Below are 18658 nucleotides of genomic sequence, written 5' to 3' on the forward strand. Positions count from 1 at the left end.
AGTCCTCTTTTTCCATCATCTGTTGTTTCCATGCCATAGTGTCTACTGCTGCAGCACAACTAGTGTGCGCCATGATTGTTCGCCAGTTTTCTTATATTCATGGCCCAAGACGTCCAAGTCCAAGTATGCAAGGTATACTCTGACTGATCTACTGTTCTTCGACTCCGCTTTGACTTCGCCCGCCACAATATCCAACCCTGATATCATGTAGTTCACAAGCATCCCAGGCAATAATGTGATGACGGCCTGTGCACAGCTTGAACGCGCTTGTACCCCGCCAGATCCCCTGCCATGGCATGCTGAAGCTGCCGGCCATTGAAGTATTGGATCCAAGGTGGCCACCATGTTTGGAGTTGCGGAGGATAGCGAACAAGTGTTTCATCTTGTGGACCATGGACAACACGTTCAAGTCGAAGAGCTTCTCCATTTCTGAGATCGCAGAATCGAATACAGGCATGTAGTAGGCGGTACCAGCGTTGTTGACCAGCACGTCAAGAGAGCCTCCAGTGAGGGCCGACACCTGCTGTATGCAAGCTTTGACGGATTCCTCAGATTGGACGTCAAGTGGAAGAGTTTCGATTCCGAGGACATTGAGAGACGCCGTCTTGGATGGATTTCTGGCACTTACGAGCAAGCAGTCACCGTGGCTATGGAAAGCCACAGCCAGGACTGCTGCAGTCCCGCGATCGGAGTATCCGGCGATGAGCATATTGCGAGACATGGTTCAGCGTGGGAGAACGAGTGCAGATTAACCCGCTATCACTTGGCCACTCTCTGCCCTGGTTTCAGAACGCCCCTATCTCCTCCTCCTCCTTTTCTCCAGAGCCATAAGGCCTCGATGGCATGAGCTTTAGCGCTGGCATGGCCGGATTGGCGGTTGGCTTCACTCATTATCACCTCGATTGGTTTTTCCCTCTCGACCACTGACCACAAGGCTTCCTCAAGCTCACTACCACGAGCGCCGAAGTCTCCTCTTCCCAATCTGTATAGAACCCTGCCCAGAATTTGATACGCAACGCAGCGTTGGTTGGGCAGGGTGGACCTCGCCAGGATTGCGAGCTCTGGGATAGTATAGCCTGCACTGCTGGGGTCATCACCATGATGGTGTAGACCTTGCTTTACATCGATTTCCAAGCTCTCTCTAGGCGCTATGAGGCGGCCGTTGAAGCCGAAACGCAGAGCCGACGCCAGAAATGAGTCCTTCTCAGGATTATACAAGGACTCCTTTAATTCTTCTTCGGTAGGATCTTGCAGCCACTGGAGCGAAGAAGGATCGTGTGGCGTTTCGGGAAAGTAGTGTGATTTGAGATTTGTGAGAAAAGAGGGATCGTCGGTATCTAGAGGCGTATAGTCTTCAGCTGATCGGGGAGGCGCAGGAAAGTGAATTGACGTTGTTGGGACTTGCTTATCCTCGACCAGACTCGCCGACGTGTCAGTATCAATAATAGCAGGCTGGGTTTCTCTTGCTGCATCTCGATCATCTCTGGGCCAAGCCTCCTGAGCGGGTTGGTCTTCGTCAATATTGGCGCGTTTGAGCAACCGCTCGAGGAAAGCAGGATTAAGGTTGCTCATCAATTCGGCTCGTGCTTCTGCTATGTCTTCGACTGACATCTCAGCGAGGCGCCTCTTATTCTCCTCACTTATCTCGGCCTTCTGTTGGGTCTCTAGATCAACTCCGTATTTCTTGCCCACATGATGAGCGATTGCTCTGTCCGAAGGTTCTACCCGGGAGGAGATTGAAGGCCGCGCTGGGACAGCTCCAGCCTGCTGCCTCTTCTTGAAGTCTGAGATATTCCGGCGGGGTCTGTGCTCTGGGAAGCCGGATTTCGAGGATTTCAAAGAAGGAGGAGGTGGTGGAGTTTCTGCTTCGTGCTCTCTAACCTCCTTGACGGCGAAGTTTGCGGCTAAGTCGTGTGAGAAGTCTTCATTGAGAGGCCTCACCGTGAAATCGTCTGCGTCGAGATCGAGTTCGAAGCGCTGCCCTGGGATGGCCATTCTGCCATATGGAAAATTACAAAGTCGAGGGTCTTTCACGGGACTCGACTGAACCACCTGGTTGAACAAGGCAGCGCAGGCATCTTTTGGGACAAAAGAAGCACCTGGAGGACGACGCCAAGCATCGGGGATTTATTGCACGCCACTGTGGCTAGCATGGCACTTAGCAGTACTAGTAGTACTAGCACCGCAACTTAGAACGCCAAACATACCTTAGCGCATCGCATGTGCGCCCCAAACCGAGAGGGCAGGCTGATTTGAGCATCCGCCTTCTAGCAATGTAACAGACATGTCGCAAGCTGACTCCAAACAGGGCCACAACGAGCACGGTCGTGAGGCATTCTCTCTCCCCGTGCTTAAGAGGGGAGGCGGCTCTGAAAATAACCATCCGCGTGATCATGCATATATAATATGTATCGAGGGGGGCTGCGGGTGAGTGGAAATCCGGGACGGGGACAGGCTTGACCTCGTAAAGCCACGCCACATTATTGGGCAGGGGTACCGGATCTGGCTGCGGTGGATCTGCGCCTGCGCCAGATCTCTGGCCACGATACCAACGAGGGGATCTCGAAGAGCCTCGTCCGCCAGGGTAGAATGCAACACAGGCGACTTTGAGAAGAGCCACTGTAGTGCAGGTCAGTGCTGGGGCAGCTGGCTTTGTAAGTAGCACTCGGCCTGTGTTCATAATATACTCGCATACCTGCCCATGGCGTTGGCCCGAGACCGCGACTTGAAACCAAAAGAAGCTTAAGTAAGGTAAATGATTAGCTAAAGTATGGGCCGCAGCTGGTAATACGGCCTACGGAGGACTCCATATACGTACGCATCACCTCTTTGTCCGTCCATGATTGGTAGTGGTATGTATCGCTTGCTGGCTCTTATTCCTCTGGTGCTCTGGCTCAGGCTGTGGCTCAGGCTGTCGCTGTCCCTGTCCATCTGGAGATTTGTCCTTGTCCCATCCTGATCCTCCCTATTAATTCCTTTCACCTCGACCTCGACTCGACTCTTCGTAATAATAATAGCATTTACCATCCATCCCCCAAATCCCATGGTCCGCCCCCTGCTCCTCTTTTGTGCTCGGTTTGACCCGTCATTCAGTTCAGTTCGATGCCTTCTGGTCCTCTTGATCCTCTTGACTGCTCCCTCCCCCGGGTTCCCTTCCCTTCCTGTCGCTCTGCTTCACGTCTTCACTCCACCCTCCATCAAGTTGAGTCGTGGTTGTTTTGTCCCCTACTCGTGGCCCATTCACTCCATTCTCCCGTGCCTCCCAAGCCTCCTGCTCTGCTCTTTGTCAACAATACTGGGTGGTTCCTTAGTGGCCCTTTTTCGCCATCCTTCCTTGCTCTCGATACTTATATCTCTACCTTTCCTCTTTGCCGTTCTTCTCTCTCTTGATCTTTCCTCTCTCTCTCTCTCTCTCCGCTCCTCATCCTGCTGTAAGCTCTCCTGCAGCCAATTTCGTGACCTCCTTGCACCCAGACTACATGTGCGCCTATTTCGATGTTCCTTGATCCCGCCATGGCGCTCTAATTCACCGTAAGTCGTCGCGCCTAGTTCATTCAATAATCATGATAACTCATCCATGTTAGTCGACATCTTCTCAACTCTTTGTGGTGTGCCGCCACAACACTCCTCCTCACCTTCGCGTCTCCGATCTTTTTCTTTATACAGTCATCACCTTGGTCAACGACCCTGACTTGTTCTTTTATCTACGAATCACGCACGCCCACATCTCGTCAACCACGACACATCCTTAATCATCTCCAGTTTCACGCTTCTCGTGCAAATTAGTTGCTGCTTTTTGGGGGTTGATGCGCCTTGTGCAAGCTGGTCTTTCACTTGTGGCCTAACTGACGGAGCACGACTCGGAAGATGGAGGTGATAGAGTTGAGGAGTTCTTCCAACGATCTGTCGAGTGCACCCCCAAGCGACGCCGAAAGTACGCCAGGACCTCTCAGTCATTTAACAGCACATCACGGACCTCGCGATACCAGTGCATCAGGTAACTTTGGTGTTGCAAGTGTGAGTGCAGGCGCAGGCGCAGGCGCAGGTGCAGCTTCATCAGCCACAGTTCCCGGTATACCTCGCCAAGATAATCGTGACATTGCTGCCACTGGCCCTGGCACTGCGCCACAGCCACCCGTCAAGCGCAAGTATAAGCCACGCAAGAAGAAGGATCCAAATGCTCCTCCTGAGCCAGAGAAGGAGAAGAAAGAACGCATTACGAATCGGCGGCCTCGCGGTGCGTCGACTGCATCCGTCGTATCGCGCAAAAAGCCCAAATTAGAGGCAGCAGATGAAAGCAGCGCCGTCGAAATCCAGCGACCGCAGAGTTCGGGCCTGCAGTCCTCCACCTTGGTCCAGCCTGTCTCATTTTCCTCTCAATCTCTGGCTGGGATACGTTCCGATGAAGCCGCCAGACCTACAGATTCGGGCTCTTCAATGCAATTTTCTTCGACGCACCCTCAAATACCCTCACAACATGCAGACAACTACACTGTCAATGTGCCGAGTGCTAGCCATGCTTCTGCTCCCCGTTCCGCGGGCATGTGGGATCCTATCAGATCTGTGACGCGGCCTGTCATGTCTTCCACATCGATTCCACCGGCTCATACACCACCGAGGCCGACATACAATCCAAGCACGTCTCCAGCTATCTCAGGCATCATTGATCATCCTGCAGCGCCATCTTTCCAGAATTCGACCACAATAGTTAGTCATTATCCCAAGCTAGAATCGCCATACAACCAGACCAATGGCAAACCCACGACTTCACCCCCAGTGACCATCAACCCGGCGCCGATGGACCTTGACTCTACTGCTCTCGATCCTGTTCCACCAAAGAAGGTCACTCCGCCTAAGAAAGTTCCTTCCGAAGCGCCCACTCGTGCGGCATCACCTAAACCGGCCCGGGCAAAGGAGCAACCCCCTCCTCCTCCACCTGGATCTGGCCTTCTCTCTGCCAGCCTCTTCGGCGGTGACTCAAGCAACGATGGAGCTCAGAAGGCTTCTGGAAAAGGCCCCACGATTGTTCTACATATCGACCTCAAAGACCCTAACAATCGAGTTATCAATTTTGCTCGAATGGCGGAGGAAAAATATGGCTTTGCTGCATTGTATCCGCGTCAAGCCGCCCAGAAAGAACGTCTGGCCAAGGTCGCCGCTGCCGGCGCTGCATTGGAACGATCAGCGTCAGGAAGTAAGTTTGGAGGTACATCCGCCGGAGACAGCGGCGATGATGATCTCAGTGTCGACATCGAGCGTGATTCCGACAATGACGGTGATGTGGCCATGTCAGGCATCAACGGCGGTCAAGAGGCGGCCAATAGCGGTACGGACGCGCCCGGGTCCAAGCGACGCCGCAAAAGAAAGGTCGAGGAGTATAATCAAGACGACCCCTTCATTGATGACAGCGAGTTACTCTGGGAGGCGCAAGCAGCCGCCAGCAAAGATGGATTCTTTGTGTACTGTGGACCGCTGGTTCCCGAAGGCGAGAAACCTGCTGTTGAACGGTATGTCGCGGTGCCCAGAACGTTCCAGACCAAACTGACCATCATTTCCAGGGCGGATGGTACCATCAAGCGTGGCCGTGGTGGACGTGGCAGAGGCGGTGGCCCTGGGTCCCGTGGAGGCCGAACAGCTGCGGCAGCCGCTGAATCAGGCTCTGGTCGTGGTGGCGGACCTGGCTCTCGCGGTGGTGGCGTCACTCGAAAACCTCGGATGACCAAAAGCGACCGGGCGCAATTAGAGAAGGAGAAGCTTCAGCGGGAGAAAATTGCGCCGCTTGTCGCTCGACCTGCGGCATATCCTGGCTAACGGGCGTTTGTTATGTGTGACATGTGTCCTCCAATGTGGACACGATATCTGGTTCTTGACGCATAGCACGGACGAGGTGTTGATTTTCAAGGCGCTGTCCTGGGGGGATTGAGCTGGTTCATGGCTCTTTGTTTTGCTCGGGCGACGTTGTATGGTGGTGATCAGGTACCTGGGTGATTGTCCATGGGTATCTTAGGTCCCTGGTGCAAGCACAACTTGACGGAGTGTCGTGCCGGATACCCTATCCGAGGTGTATGTATACGTCTGTATGAGATGTCCTCGACCCCACCCAGACTAGGTCAAGGGTCACTCACCCATTATCATTTCATCTGCATCCGTCCTTGTACTCCATGTCCCGCATCGGGAAACTGAAGCGTCCCCAGATGGGGCGCGGTGGTTGTAGCCCAGCAGCTCAGCTGTACATGTAATGCCAAACAATTGCTCGAAGCCTGCTCTTCTTGGTGTCGTTGTCTTAGACCATACCAGGACTCGAGGTGCGCTGAGGCACTGGGCTGGGAAGGCCTGAGGAGCTCTCCGACCCTTGTCACAAGCTATCTTAAGGCAGGTAGGGATCTAGGGGATTGTCCTGACTCCTGCGCAGTGCATACATCTGAGATCTCCGTACCACCTAGCACCTACATACCTATGTACGTACAGAGTATACTCCGTACATATGTACACAGGTACTCCGTACTAATAGTATCTCGCTTGTGCCTCGCTTGGCATTACTGGCCTTGCCTGCGGTTGGTACGGAGGATCCCGGTGCCCTGGATCGGGGATCACACCTGACACATCAGGGTACTCGTACAAGCTCCAATTTCCAGATTGGCAGATAGTGAGTGTCACGACGTACTCCATCCTGATGATAGCTGCATATGTACCTAGTACTATCACTGGGTAACACCAGAGGCCGGGCGGTCAGACGCGTTTGCAAGAGAATGTCGATGACGCCAGTCTTTCCATCGCGACCATGCTGCCATTGGCACGTACATCTGAGATGGTAGTGCATCAAGATGCTATCTGTATACTGTGGACGCTTGGTTATGGCGACAGCTAGTAGAAGGAGTAGTGTGCCTTGCCTGCGGTCGCCCGAGCCTGAGCCTAGGGAGCCTTGGCTAAGTGGCCACGGATCATTTGGCTACAGTGCTTCAGGGAGGATCTCGGATCTCTGCCACTGGTGGGCAGAAGAGAATGGAGTGTCCGGTCCAACTGCCCGCAATGACTAGTTATGTACTTTGACCGATGGTGCTACATGCGTCTTTCCCACCTGCCGAGTCGTCGTGATTACACGACCTTCGTTCCATTTACCGTTCGGCATCCCCAGACTAATCCTCTCCCCTCTACCGGCCTGCCTGCGCAACACCTTACCGGCTTCTTCACCAACCCGACCAACACCACCACCAAGAACAAACATCTGCATTCTCCTTCATACCTGGATCAGTTGCCTCGTTCGTGATCTCCCGCCACCCTCGCCTTGCCGCCATCCCTAGTGTATCAGCCGCCGCCCCTCTTGCCTCGCTGCAATTTTTTCGCTCCTTGCGGCAAGAATGCACTTCCTGGAGCCACGCCTACTCCTACACTCTGCTTCGAATCCATGCTGAGCGCAAAAGCCCGGGTGAAACAGACGAACAAGTTCTGTGAAGATTGAGCCACCATGGATGGCTCGCAGGGGTTCTACGGGCAGTCTTATACGGTCTTGGATGAGCAACAACCCATGGATGGCTACACACAAGATGACACTATCGTCTCCGGTACCATGGATTCCACCGGCCTGGGCCTCCCGCAGACTCTCCACCAGATTGTCAGTCAAAACACCGAGGAATTGATGCGCAGGCGGAACACCTTTCATGTCCAATACTCTCAGCAGCTTTCTCAAGACCATACTCGCAGAACCTCTATGCTGGAATTCAACTCCGCCGTCGACGGCGACTTTGTGGACTTTCAGTTTGATCCAATTCCAGGTGACTCGAGCCTGGTCATGCCAAATTCCGCATCCAATATGTTGCCAATGCAGAAGTCTCTCGATCCTCGAAGGGTTCGATCTCGCGAGGATTTGTCCCTAAGTGCCCAGCTTTCCCAGATGCAGTCCGATTTCGATGCCCTATCGCCCTATCCGCCCGGCATCATGTCGAGCAGCTCGGCTGGCGTCGAACCCTCTGTCGCGTACGGACCTCCTACGATGGACATGCATATGGATTATGATGCTCTGGGAGGACCTGTAAACAACGCGACTATGCACTCTGGACCGATGCATGAGTCTGTGTTTACCACCTCCCCGATAGACCAAAATTTCTCCGTGTCTTATCAGCTCTCCGGCCACGATCCAGGCGGCGGATCCGGAAGTCCTCCCGTCCATAATCGCATGGCAACAATGGCGCAGGCAATGGCATCAAACTCCCAATCCTTCCACAATCCGGCACAATCTCTTCAGGGACAACACCCTGACTCGATGCCATCCCAAGCATCCGCACAGCATAACTCGTCCAGAAGCCTCTCGGGGGACGTTCCTTCCATTTTCACCACCAATGGTATGTAACCCAAAGATCCTCATCCCTCCAAAACTGATGTCGAGCAGCAGAGATGCTCCCAAATTCGGGCTCGGTGAATCCAACCGCGTTAGCACATATGCCCCCGGTACAAGGCATCCGGCAGCCCCCTTCAAAATACGCCAATGCCTATTCTTCCAGCGGTTTCGACATGCTCGGTGTTCTGGTACGCATCTATCTAGTCAGGGGACCGATCTTAGACTAACCATGCCTCAGATGCGCGTCGCGACGAGGCCTAAGCCTGAAATCAATATCGGTCCCGTTGATCTATCCTGTGCTTTTGTTGTCTGCGATCTTGAAAAATACGACTGTCCAATTGTGTACTGTTCAGAGATGTTCGAGCGGTTGACTGGCTATACGAAGCATGAAATTTTAGGTCGGAACTGCCGTTTTCTGCAGTCACCAGACGGCGAAGTGCAAGAGGGCATGAAACGGAAATACGTAGATAACCGCTCCGTCCTATATTTGAAGAACCAAATCAACAAACGATCAGAGGCCCAACTGAACCTAATCAACTATCGAAAAGGCGGACAACCGTTCATGAATCTTCTCACTATGATACCGATCCAATTCGATTCCGAGGATCACAAGTTCTACGTTGGATTTCAGGTGGATCTGGTCGAGCAGCCGAACTCGGTCTCGGGTCGAAACCCAGGTATGAGCATCCAATTCTCCAACGAGACACCGATGTGGAAGTACTGACCTCCTGCGCAGATGGAACTTACGCGATCAACTATAACCGAAGCTCACTTCCTGCCTACGCTCTTCCAGCTCCCCCGGATCCAAGCCAATCACTGCAAGAGATTGGCCAGACGATCCCAAGAGACGAAGTCTCAAACGTGCTGAGTGCAATCGGCCGTGGTGAATCCGATCAGTCGAAACGTATCTGGGACAAGATCCTTCTGGAAAACACCGACGATGTCGTGCATGTTCTGTCCTTGAAGGGCCTCTTTCTCTACCTGTCTCCTGCCAGTCGAAAGGTCCTCGAGTACGATGCGAGTGAGCTGGTTGGCATGGCCTTGTCATCGGTATGCCACCCCAGTGACATTGTCCCCGTCACTCGAGAGTTGAAGGATTCCTCGAATGGATCTCCGGTCAGTGTGGTATACCGCATCCGCAGGAAGTTCAGCGGCTACACCTGGTTCGAAGCTCATGGCTGTCTACATACCGAACAAGGCAAAGGCAAAAAGTGCATCATCCTGGTGGGACGCGAGAGACCAGTCTACGCTCTGGATCGTTCCGAGCTTTTGACGGAGAACAACCTGGGCGAAAGCGAATTGTGGTCCAAGATCTCCACGTCGGGGATGTTTTTGCACGTCTCTTCCTCTTCTCGAATGATGCTCGACCAGGTATCCGAAGACCTGGTAGGAACCAGTATGCAAGTTCTGATGAGGCCGGATTCCAGGATCGAGTTCTCGCGCGCGCTTGAATTGGCCCGGACCGGAGAGAAAGTGACATTCAGGCATGACTTTTTGAACCGGCGAGGCCAGGTGCTTCACGCCCAGACAACCATATATCCAGGCGATGCTCGGCGTGGCTTCAAACCCACTTTCCTCTTGGCCCAAACTCGGTTCCTAAAGTTGACCCGTGCCGCTCTGTTAAATCAGAAGTCGTTGAGTGTGTCATCAACGCCGACCGATCCAAAGTCGATAGGGTCTAGTCGGTCTCCTGGCACTGTGACGAATGGCTCTACAGGATCTATTTCCTCCGACAGTCAAACGCTGGCCGGCTTCGCCGGGGCTGTAACACGGGCAGGTGGTCATGGTCTCAGTCTAGGGAACCAGGATGACGCTTTGAATTCCGAAGACAACCTCTTCGATGAGCTAAAGACGACAAGGAGTTCGAGTTGGCAATTTGAACTTCGACAGATGGAGCGTCAGAACCGGATGTTGGCTGACGAGCTGCAATTATTGATCAATCGCAAGAAGAAGCGCAAGAGGAGGAAGGGGCTTGGACAGCTAGAAAAGGATTGTGCCAATTGTCACACGCGGGTTACACCCGAATGGAGACGAGGGCCAAGCGGAGACCGTGACTTGTGTAACAGTTGTGGTCTTAGATGGGCGAAACAGGTAAGGAGCCCCCCGACATAATGAAATACGCGACTCTAGGCTCACCTTTCCTGGCGCACACAGAATGGACGAGTCTCTCCTCGAAAGCCTGGTAGTCACAGTGATAAGGGATCAGCCACCCCCGCTCCGTCCGCAGCGACCAAGCCGACCGAGGATGCGCATGGCCAATCATCTGAGACAAGCATTGACGGTGACAAGAAAGTGGCCGAAACCGCCGCGCCCTCTGTCAAGTCCCCTCAGGAACAGGAGAGGGCTGATACAGGATCGTGGCGAGGATTTCCTCCTCCAAAGATTGAAGAAGAGGAAGAACCTCCTCACCCGACAGTTTTGCCTGCTTGAGCGCGAGGTCCGTCTTTCTCCACGAAACTTGTCTGGCCCTATTTCTGCCGGGGCTGAACGGGACTCAAGCTGGTCCGATACCCAACGCTTGATACGCGCTATTTGGGCGAATACCCAGTCTTAATAGGATTGGCAAGACGAATGTGGACCACAAGAAAGATCGCTAAACGAGCAGCTCGGTATTGTCCTTCCTCTTGGAGGACAGGGCGGTCACGCAACGGTGCTCACCGGCACAAGACGACACGTTTTCCGCCTGATGAGGTACATCTCCGGCCGAATTCAAACGAACTCTGTCGTTAACCCATCCGTGACCGACGGCGATAATTGCCTAGGGAGGAGAACAACAACCCAGGCAAGGGAAAGTGTCAGCTGCCCGATCCTTGAATGGCGTTTTGTTCCGCGAAATTGACCTCAGCAGTCTCACATGTCCGCAGCATTTCGCCAGCGCCCAGATGTCCCGGGTCGGGCCCCCCAAACCACGACGCATGACATGTTATGGATGAAGAAAACCAGCTGGCTTAGGGGAGCCAGTGTGGACATGCCTGTGGCACCTTGGATTATGCATACCCTGAGTGTTTTCTTTTTCCAGTTTCCCTTTTTGCTTTTAGCGAACAAGAGCACGACATATATAAATAGACGGGGTCGAGATCCCCTTTTCTTTTGCGCCTGACCGACTGATGAACGAAGCACTTCTTGGGAGGCTGGCTGGTATATCAATTGAATCTGAATATAGTACATATGTATATTAGACTACTTACTACTTGGCGACGGCCGATCACGAATAGAAGATGTGAATAGATTCGAGCTTGAATCTTTGCTAGCGACAGTAGTCCGTACTGAAGAGGCCTTTTTGGGGCTTAGCAGCGTACAGTCTGTGTCTGTGTTGAAGGTCTCACTGGCATGTGTCCTAAGTATTGCAATCTCTTTGGCTTTGGCGCTTCGGACGCTATCCATGTAATGTAGGCATAGTCCGACCATGTTTGCACAGGATCTCTACACAGATGGAGATATCTATCTACCAAAACAACATCAACATCAATGCCGCCTCTCACTTACGTCATAAACATGTCCCTTCCTTTGTCAAGTCAGCACAGGCCAGCCACTACTCGCCGGCGAATCCACTGGTATCTATCTACTCCCTACATAGGGAAGGGTAGGGGTCGACACTTGGTTCGGCCACCATGCCCATGCCGCTCGCTGCCTTAGAGGATTCCTAACACCCCCTGAAAAGTGAGAATCAGATCATGGAAGGAGCATGTGCTGAAAGCACGTCGTGCCATATATGCATCGGGTGGGTGTGTATATCCATCCAATATATCCATCTATCCAACCATCCAGTAATATATATGCATGCATGCATTAGCATGGTATCCATCCATCCACTAATATATGTATGCATGCATATGCGTGAATGGTATCCATATGTATTTGTCCTCAGTCGCAGAAGGGGATGCCGTCGGTACACTGGCACAGCTCGAGGTTGCCGCACTGCTGGCCCAACTGCCATATTCCCGGGGAGACACAATAGAGCTGTCAGGGAGAAGATGGAAATGTCAGCAAAATGATGGGTGAAGGGATGTGGTCTGGTCGGACGACCGACCACAACAGCAACAGCAACAGCAACAGCGACGACGACGACAACGATAACGACAACAACAAGCAAAGTGGTCGAAGGGGCTGAAGGCGTGGATATGGAAACGTGTCGGGTCAGAGGTGTGGCTTTAGCGTACAATTGATAGATAGTCATTGTTGCAGGATGGAACGCCGTCGATGTTGACGCACGGCTGGCCTGGCTGGGCGACCTCGCAGATCCGCTCGACGGCGACGGGACTCGGGGCTCCGGAAGTCATAGTGGTGATAGAGAGGAGGACGAGGGCGCCGAGGGAAATAGCTGGGATGGAAGGGACACGCATTGCAAAATACTGCAGAGTGGTTTGTGACAAGATAGAGAACGGTGTGTGAGCTGTGAGCTCCTGGTTTCCGAGCAGAAAGCAGAATGTCGAGAAAGAGAAAGCAGCACCAGTAGAATTCTGGATAGGCATCATCAGATGGGAATTGCGCTGTATACATTTATACCTTCAGGAGCTGGAATGCTCGACCTGTAGCCGCGGTCGCCTCTGCAGCCTCACAGGTTTTTTTTTTGATTTCTTCGTCCAGTGGGTTGAATCAGACCGCAAAGATCGGTTCAGGCCACACTGTAGCCAGCTGAACTGGCTTTCGTGCCGGCGTCAAGACTGTCTCAAAGGTGAGGTATCTGGCCAAGTCGAGAAGACGGCGGTAAATAAACCTGTTGGAGCTGACGATGGAAAAAGGTGCGACATTTTGAGAAGGCTGTTGTTCTTCTGTGAAACCAAACAGTGAGGCGGAGCAGGGCTGATTATTGGCCTTTTGCCGCGCCAATTTTATATTCGAATCTTCCCGCAAGATCGCCGTGTGGGACGGGGTGATGTAGAAGACAGGAGACGACGTCGACAGATGGCAAGACTGGGTAGTCAACTCAACCTTGAAATAACCTGAACAGCCAGTATTTGTCTTCCAAGCAGACCATCTATGTCCATGCAGGTACGAAGCACACGATCTGAGATAAAGTAGACCGGGGCCAGCAGGCCGGGGCGTACTCAAAACACCGTACTCCATACTTAGGCATGTATCAAGGGTTGAGCGCCCAGTGCCTCCATACTGTATTGACTGGCCGGCGTGTTTGGGCCCGAAGGCTTTCACTCGCCAATGGTGTCCACAGTCTTGTGCGCTGAAGCGGGCTTGGGCAAGTGGAAGGCCAAGTTCGCGCTCGGCTGCGAAGCGCTGTAATCTCGATCGTAGTCAAACTCGACGCCATACGCGTGGGGAGGAGTAGCTCGATTCATTCAGATCCATAGACCACGAGTAGGCCTGGAGGTGACACCCTGTAGCTGCCTGGATCCTGAATGTGCTGAAGAGTTACACATGGCAGTGTTCTGATGAAGAACACGACAGGTAGGTGACAGGGAATGTGTGTATGGAGTACACTAGCTAATTAACAGGATTGCAAGGCAGGCACCTAGCAGGGAAAGAGAAGGGAAGTGTCCCAGTACTGTACGTAAAAGACCAGGTATAAGATGAGTAAATCAGGTACTTGCAGAGAGATGCAAGGTGAGTGTACGGAGACACATACATACTGTAGGGATACATATGTAAGGCCCATGCCTGTTTCACAGCGGACTACGGACTACAGTCTCCGGGCATCTAACCCGGAGCAGGCAAGAGGCCGAGGTGTGGGAGAAGTCGCCTCTGCAGTTACGATATGGGTGATGCTGTTATGCAGGGAAGACTTGGTGATAGAGTACAGTATGTTTGATATTCCAGAAAATGCCCAATACTGTGTAGTCTGTTGGTGCCCAAGGCAGCCAAACATAAGGAGTACATACATACAGCTGCCTTCAGAACGCCTGATCGACAGCCGCACATCATCAGCACATGGCCAGTCAGCTCTATTACCTGGTAGGTGCCTGGACTCTGGATTCTGTACCCTGTACTATGCTGTATACATTCGTGATCTTCATGATCTGCGCCTGTTGGTCTTGCTGCCCAACCTCAGTGGTCGCCTTGCCCAATTTCTAGTTCAAGTTCTTCTCGCCACTCCGTTTTCTTTCTGGCTCGTCCGTTGTGTCGGTGTTTCAGGGGTCTGGATGTGGCAAAGGCAACCGACCGTTGGTTCCCGCCTAGGAAGAGGGCTCTGGTTCCCCGAGCACTAATCAATGTTAGTGAGTTCGTGCCTGTAAAGTACTTACTGAGTAACAGTACGAGTACGATCTGTCTGGACTGTTCTCTTCCAGCTTCCCGACTCTGCTCACGGGGTACTCCGTACAGAAAGAAGAGAGAATATGTCCTGACCTGAATGCCTGTGTCGGTGATAATGGTGGGAGTGGGAGAAAGCCATCACCGAGCACACAGCAGCACAGTGGTACAATGTGCAGCTTGCATTGCATCCAGTACTAATAATTAATTAGTACCCTCTTCTTGCTGCCCAAGCTGCTTGTTAGGGGCTAACTTAAGGCTCTGCATCTGCAGGCTTACCAGGCCTAGAGAGCAGAGAGTAGAGAGGGGCTCCTAAGGCTAAGGCTTCCGAGGCCAGGCTTAGCCTCTTAGCCCTGGGCGGCCGGGGTGCGTCCCCCCACCTAAGACCCAGGGCCAAGAAGCCTAAGGCTAAGCCCCTCATGCCTAAGGTACAGGATGGAGCATGCCAGGAGGTGAGTTGATCCCTGTCCGCACTCTCCTCCCGCCCCTATCACGCTGCCTGTGCCTCCACCCTCCACCCGCCTCCCGCCACTGTCACCGAACCAGCCACAGACCCAGACACAGAACCGGCACAGGCGCACAGGCGAGCACCGGCAGGCACATGGATGAATCTACTCCGTACCCTGGGACAGAGGCACTACTGGCACTACGACTCATGCACACCTTGAACCTCGCCAGAACTGCATACACACCATACAACCCCCCCTGCTCTTCCAATCCTGATCCTGCCACCAGCAACCTCGGAGCAATTCTCTTGCTTCACTTCAATCAATCCGACCGATCGACGTAAATCTCGTCGCTCTTCCCTCTGGTGGTACAAGAACAGACCAACCTGGCCTACGGTCGCTGCCTGCATCATCATCATCATCATCCTCGCATCGCGACAATCCTCGCACATCCATCCTCGCCGCCGCATCCTGTGACGACCTGGCGCAACTGGCGTCTCACACCCTCGACTCCTGCAGTTCGACCTTAAATCAGTCGCAACCCGCTCCCGACATCCCACGCCTGCTTCACCACTGCTTGCTTCTCCCTCTGCTCGACACCAGTTCGCGCGGCTGTTCCTGTCCTGCTCCCGCTCCCGCTCCCTTTCCACTGACGGCGCATTCCGACTCCCCCTACGTCGGCATCCCTTGGAAGAAAAAGAAAGCCTCCTGGTGCCGTTTACAATCCCGAAGACGAAAAGAGCCCAAGGGCATCTCCATCTCCATCTCCTGTGGTAATCACCGCTTGCACGACTTTGTCTGTGCGCCATTTTCGGAGTACCATCATCATTTACCCCCTCTGCGTCGTCATAGCAGATATACTGGTCTCCTCGTACTCGCTTTTATAATTGAAGAAACCCCCCCTTGTGACTGGCTCCTCCATCTTGTGCCGGTCGCATCCTAGGGCGCAATGGCCGACAAGATATCCATCACTATTTGCGGCGACGGAGGATGTGGTATGTTGGAACCCTCGCCAGTGCATGCTCATGCGGTCACCTCCCATACCCATACTGACGTCGGGTGCGCGCAGGTAAATCGTCCATTACACTTCGACTGGTGCGGTCACAATGGACATCAGAGTAAGTGGAGTCCACTCGTTGCCTTTCTAACCTGGCTGTCGTCCAATTCTGATCTCCCCAGGTACGATCCCACCATTGAAGACTCGTACTCGGTCACGCGCACAATCGACGGCCTCAACTATCACCTATCCCTGACCGACACAGCCGGCCAGGAAGAATACCGAAGTCTGTGGGCCGCGTCCAACCTGCAGTCCGATGCCTTCCTCCTCGTCTACGACATCACCAACACCGCGTCCCTCGAAGGTCTCACTTGGTTTCTCGACATGATTGACATTGAGGCCGAGAATAGGCTCGAAGAGAATGCCAGGCTTCTCCAACAAAAGGGCCTGAGGGTCCGCGGTCGGAGAGAAGACGGCTGGAGATTCCCCCCCATCAAGATCATCGCCGGCAACAAATGCGATCTGAAGGATGCCAGAGTTGTTAGCAGCAAGTATGGCTGGGACTGGGCCAAGAGCCGGGGTTGTGGTTTCATGGAGACTTCGGCCAGAGAGATGGTCAACATCGAAGAGACCTTTGCTTGTATGCCTGCTCCGTTTTCCTCTCATTGGCATTGAGACTAATTTTTCGTCCAGTGATCATCCGCAGGGTCGTCGAGGCGAGAAGACTACAAGGTTCCGGTGCCGAAACCCATCCTCAGCGCGCTCCTTTCGGCTCCCGGGGTCACATTGCGAATACCAGCGGTGGTTCTGGGGCCATCTCTGCCTACCAACCGTCCACCTCCATGCAAGCATCAACGATGCCCAATCCTCCCCAAATAGATGAAAAGTCCGGGTTCGATGACGACAATCCTCCTGTCCCATTGTGGAAAAGGCTTTTCTGCTGTCATGGTTGACAGCGACCCATGGCGCGCGACCTGCTGGGCGTTCAGCAGACTGTATAACATGGTGTGTATGGATATCTCTGTGCTGTGTTGGTACTTGTATCATATTGGCATCGAAAGGGTGATTGTATGACTACATTTTTAGGGGAAGGAAAGCCTTACAGGCCTTCCTTCTCGGCGTGAGTGTGGAACGGCCAGTTGTGGCAACGGCGAAAGGCAGCAATTCACCACTGGACAAGACACTCCTCAGCGAGTGCGCCAGTCAGCATCCATTGGGACGATCATCAGACCCGAGCTCGTCGTCATCAATTGAGCACCGCAACGGACGGTCCGATACCAGCCGACCGAACCTTGGACCATTGGATCTTCCCGTTTGGAGTCCGGACCGCACTTGGGCCGGCTTGCCACTTGGTCAGATTGCAGTGCCTACACACCGGCCGGCACAGCAACACCTGGATTTTGTTATCACTTTAGCAGCAGCAGCAGCAAGCCGATCTTTTTGTTCTTCTTCTAAAGCAAGCGACAGGCATATACGTATGTTTGGGTATAGAAGTTTTCCGGCGACACAAGAGTCGCGAGGCCGCGAGGCCGGAGTGCCAGCTAACCGTCTGTGCCTCCTGTATTTCTACCTACGGTAGCGTTTTTACTGTGGTCAGCCGACCGTGTCTCATCTATTGGCAAAATATCTTTTACATGTGTACGGAGATAGGTCAGGGGGTCATACATAGACGGGAGTAGAGATATACGGGGTAGCGGGGTAGGCCAGAACAATGCAACACCATGCATGGTAAGAGTACGAGTAATCCAAGTGGTCACAGAATATAGTCCGGGGTGTATGTACGGGGTAGCCAGGAAACAATGCAACACCATGCATGCTCGAGTAATCCAAGTGGTCACAGAATATGTCCGGGGTAGTGAGTACGGGGTAGTGTACGGAGTCGGTGTGTCAACTAGTTGATCCTGGGGTATCTACAGCAAATGGTGTATGCTAGGCTGGTGTATCTACAGTAAACACTCCGTAGTGTATACTAGGTGCTAGGCTTCGCCGACTGTCCGGCCGAACATGAAGATCCAACTCCAGAATGTCGAGACAAGTACTGAAACAAGACGACAAGACGGGACGAGATTTCAAGTCAAGGAAGCTGGGACTCAGGGCCCGCGGGCTTCGTGTTCGTATCCTTCTCACGACAGGATAGCGTAGCGTAGCATAGTATGGCATTGGGGCTCGGGGCTCGGGGCTCGGGACCCCGCGCGCTCAGTGTTCGTCTCCCTCTCACGAGGCTAGTACGGAGTGAGGACGGAGTGAGGACGGAGTGAGGACGGAGTGAGGACGGAGTGAGGACGGTCCGTAGTGACTCCGTACTGTTTACGTTCACCGAACGTATCCGTACAGTAGGTGTGCGTGTGAGTGAGTGAGTGTGAGTGAGTGTGAGTGGACGTGGACGTGGACTGGACGTGGACTGGACGTGGATGTAGATGTGGACATATGTGTGTGTATAGGCAAGAAGGGCTTTCTTTCGTCGCGGAATCAGTTGAATCCCGCGTCCGGGGGAATGTCTTAGGATCTACTAGGTAGTTCACCGTATAGTACGTAGTAGTAGTAGTAGGGAATCCATCTTAGGAATTGTCCTAGTGGTTATAGTGGTAGTGGTAGTAGTAGTAGTAGTAGTAGTAGTAGTAGTAGTAGTAGTAGTAGTAGTAGTAGTAGTAGTAGTAGTAGTAGTAGTAGTAGTAG

The 18658-nt window shown here is 53.2% G+C and overlaps 5 protein-coding genes across 5 annotated transcripts; 3 read left to right on the top strand and 2 right to left on the bottom strand.

Moving 5' to 3' along the window:
• Positions 1-148: 148 nt before the first annotated feature.
• Positions 149-721, bottom strand: A1O3_02811 (uncharacterized protein; the record flags this gene model as incomplete). Its single annotated transcript, XM_007732951.1, has 1 exon — positions 149-721. The coding sequence occupies one exon, from the start codon at positions 719-721 to the stop codon at positions 149-151; it is 573 nt and encodes a 190-aa protein (XP_007731141.1).
• Positions 722-759: 38 nt separating this feature from the next.
• Positions 760-1995, bottom strand: A1O3_02812 (uncharacterized protein; the record flags this gene model as incomplete). The annotated part of the gene is made up of 1 exon (XM_007732952.1): positions 760-1995. One exon carries the CDS (start codon positions 1993-1995, stop codon positions 760-762), a length of 1236 nt encoding a protein of 411 aa, XP_007731142.1.
• A 1872-nt stretch (positions 1996-3867) lies between these two features.
• A1O3_02813 (uncharacterized protein) lies at positions 3868-5811 on the top strand (the record flags this gene model as incomplete). The annotated part of the gene is made up of 2 exons (XM_007732953.1): positions 3868-5507; positions 5559-5811. 2 exons carry the CDS (start codon positions 3868-3870, stop codon positions 5809-5811), a joined length of 1893 nt encoding a protein of 630 aa, XP_007731143.1.
• A 2762-nt stretch (positions 5812-8573) lies between these two features.
• A1O3_02814 (uncharacterized protein) lies at positions 8574-10765 on the top strand (the record flags this gene model as incomplete). Its single annotated transcript, XM_007732954.1, has 3 exons — positions 8574-9012; positions 9072-10426; positions 10490-10765. 3 exons carry the CDS (start codon positions 8574-8576, stop codon positions 10763-10765), a joined length of 2070 nt encoding a protein of 689 aa, XP_007731144.1.
• A 5169-nt stretch (positions 10766-15934) lies between these two features.
• On the top strand, positions 15935-16657 carry A1O3_02815 (uncharacterized protein; the record flags this gene model as incomplete). The annotated part of the gene is made up of 3 exons (XM_007732955.1): positions 15935-15980; positions 16055-16103; positions 16165-16657. The coding sequence occupies 3 exons, from the start codon at positions 15935-15937 to the stop codon at positions 16655-16657; spliced, it is 588 nt and encodes a 195-aa protein (XP_007731145.1).
• Between the last annotated feature and the right edge of the window lie 2001 nt (positions 16658-18658).

Source organism: Capronia epimyces (assembly GCF_000585565.1).
Source record: "Capronia epimyces CBS 606.96 chromosome Unknown aczIQ-supercont1.2, whole genome shotgun sequence".
Lineage (NCBI taxonomy): Eukaryota > Fungi > Ascomycota > Eurotiomycetes > Chaetothyriales > Herpotrichiellaceae > Capronia > Capronia epimyces.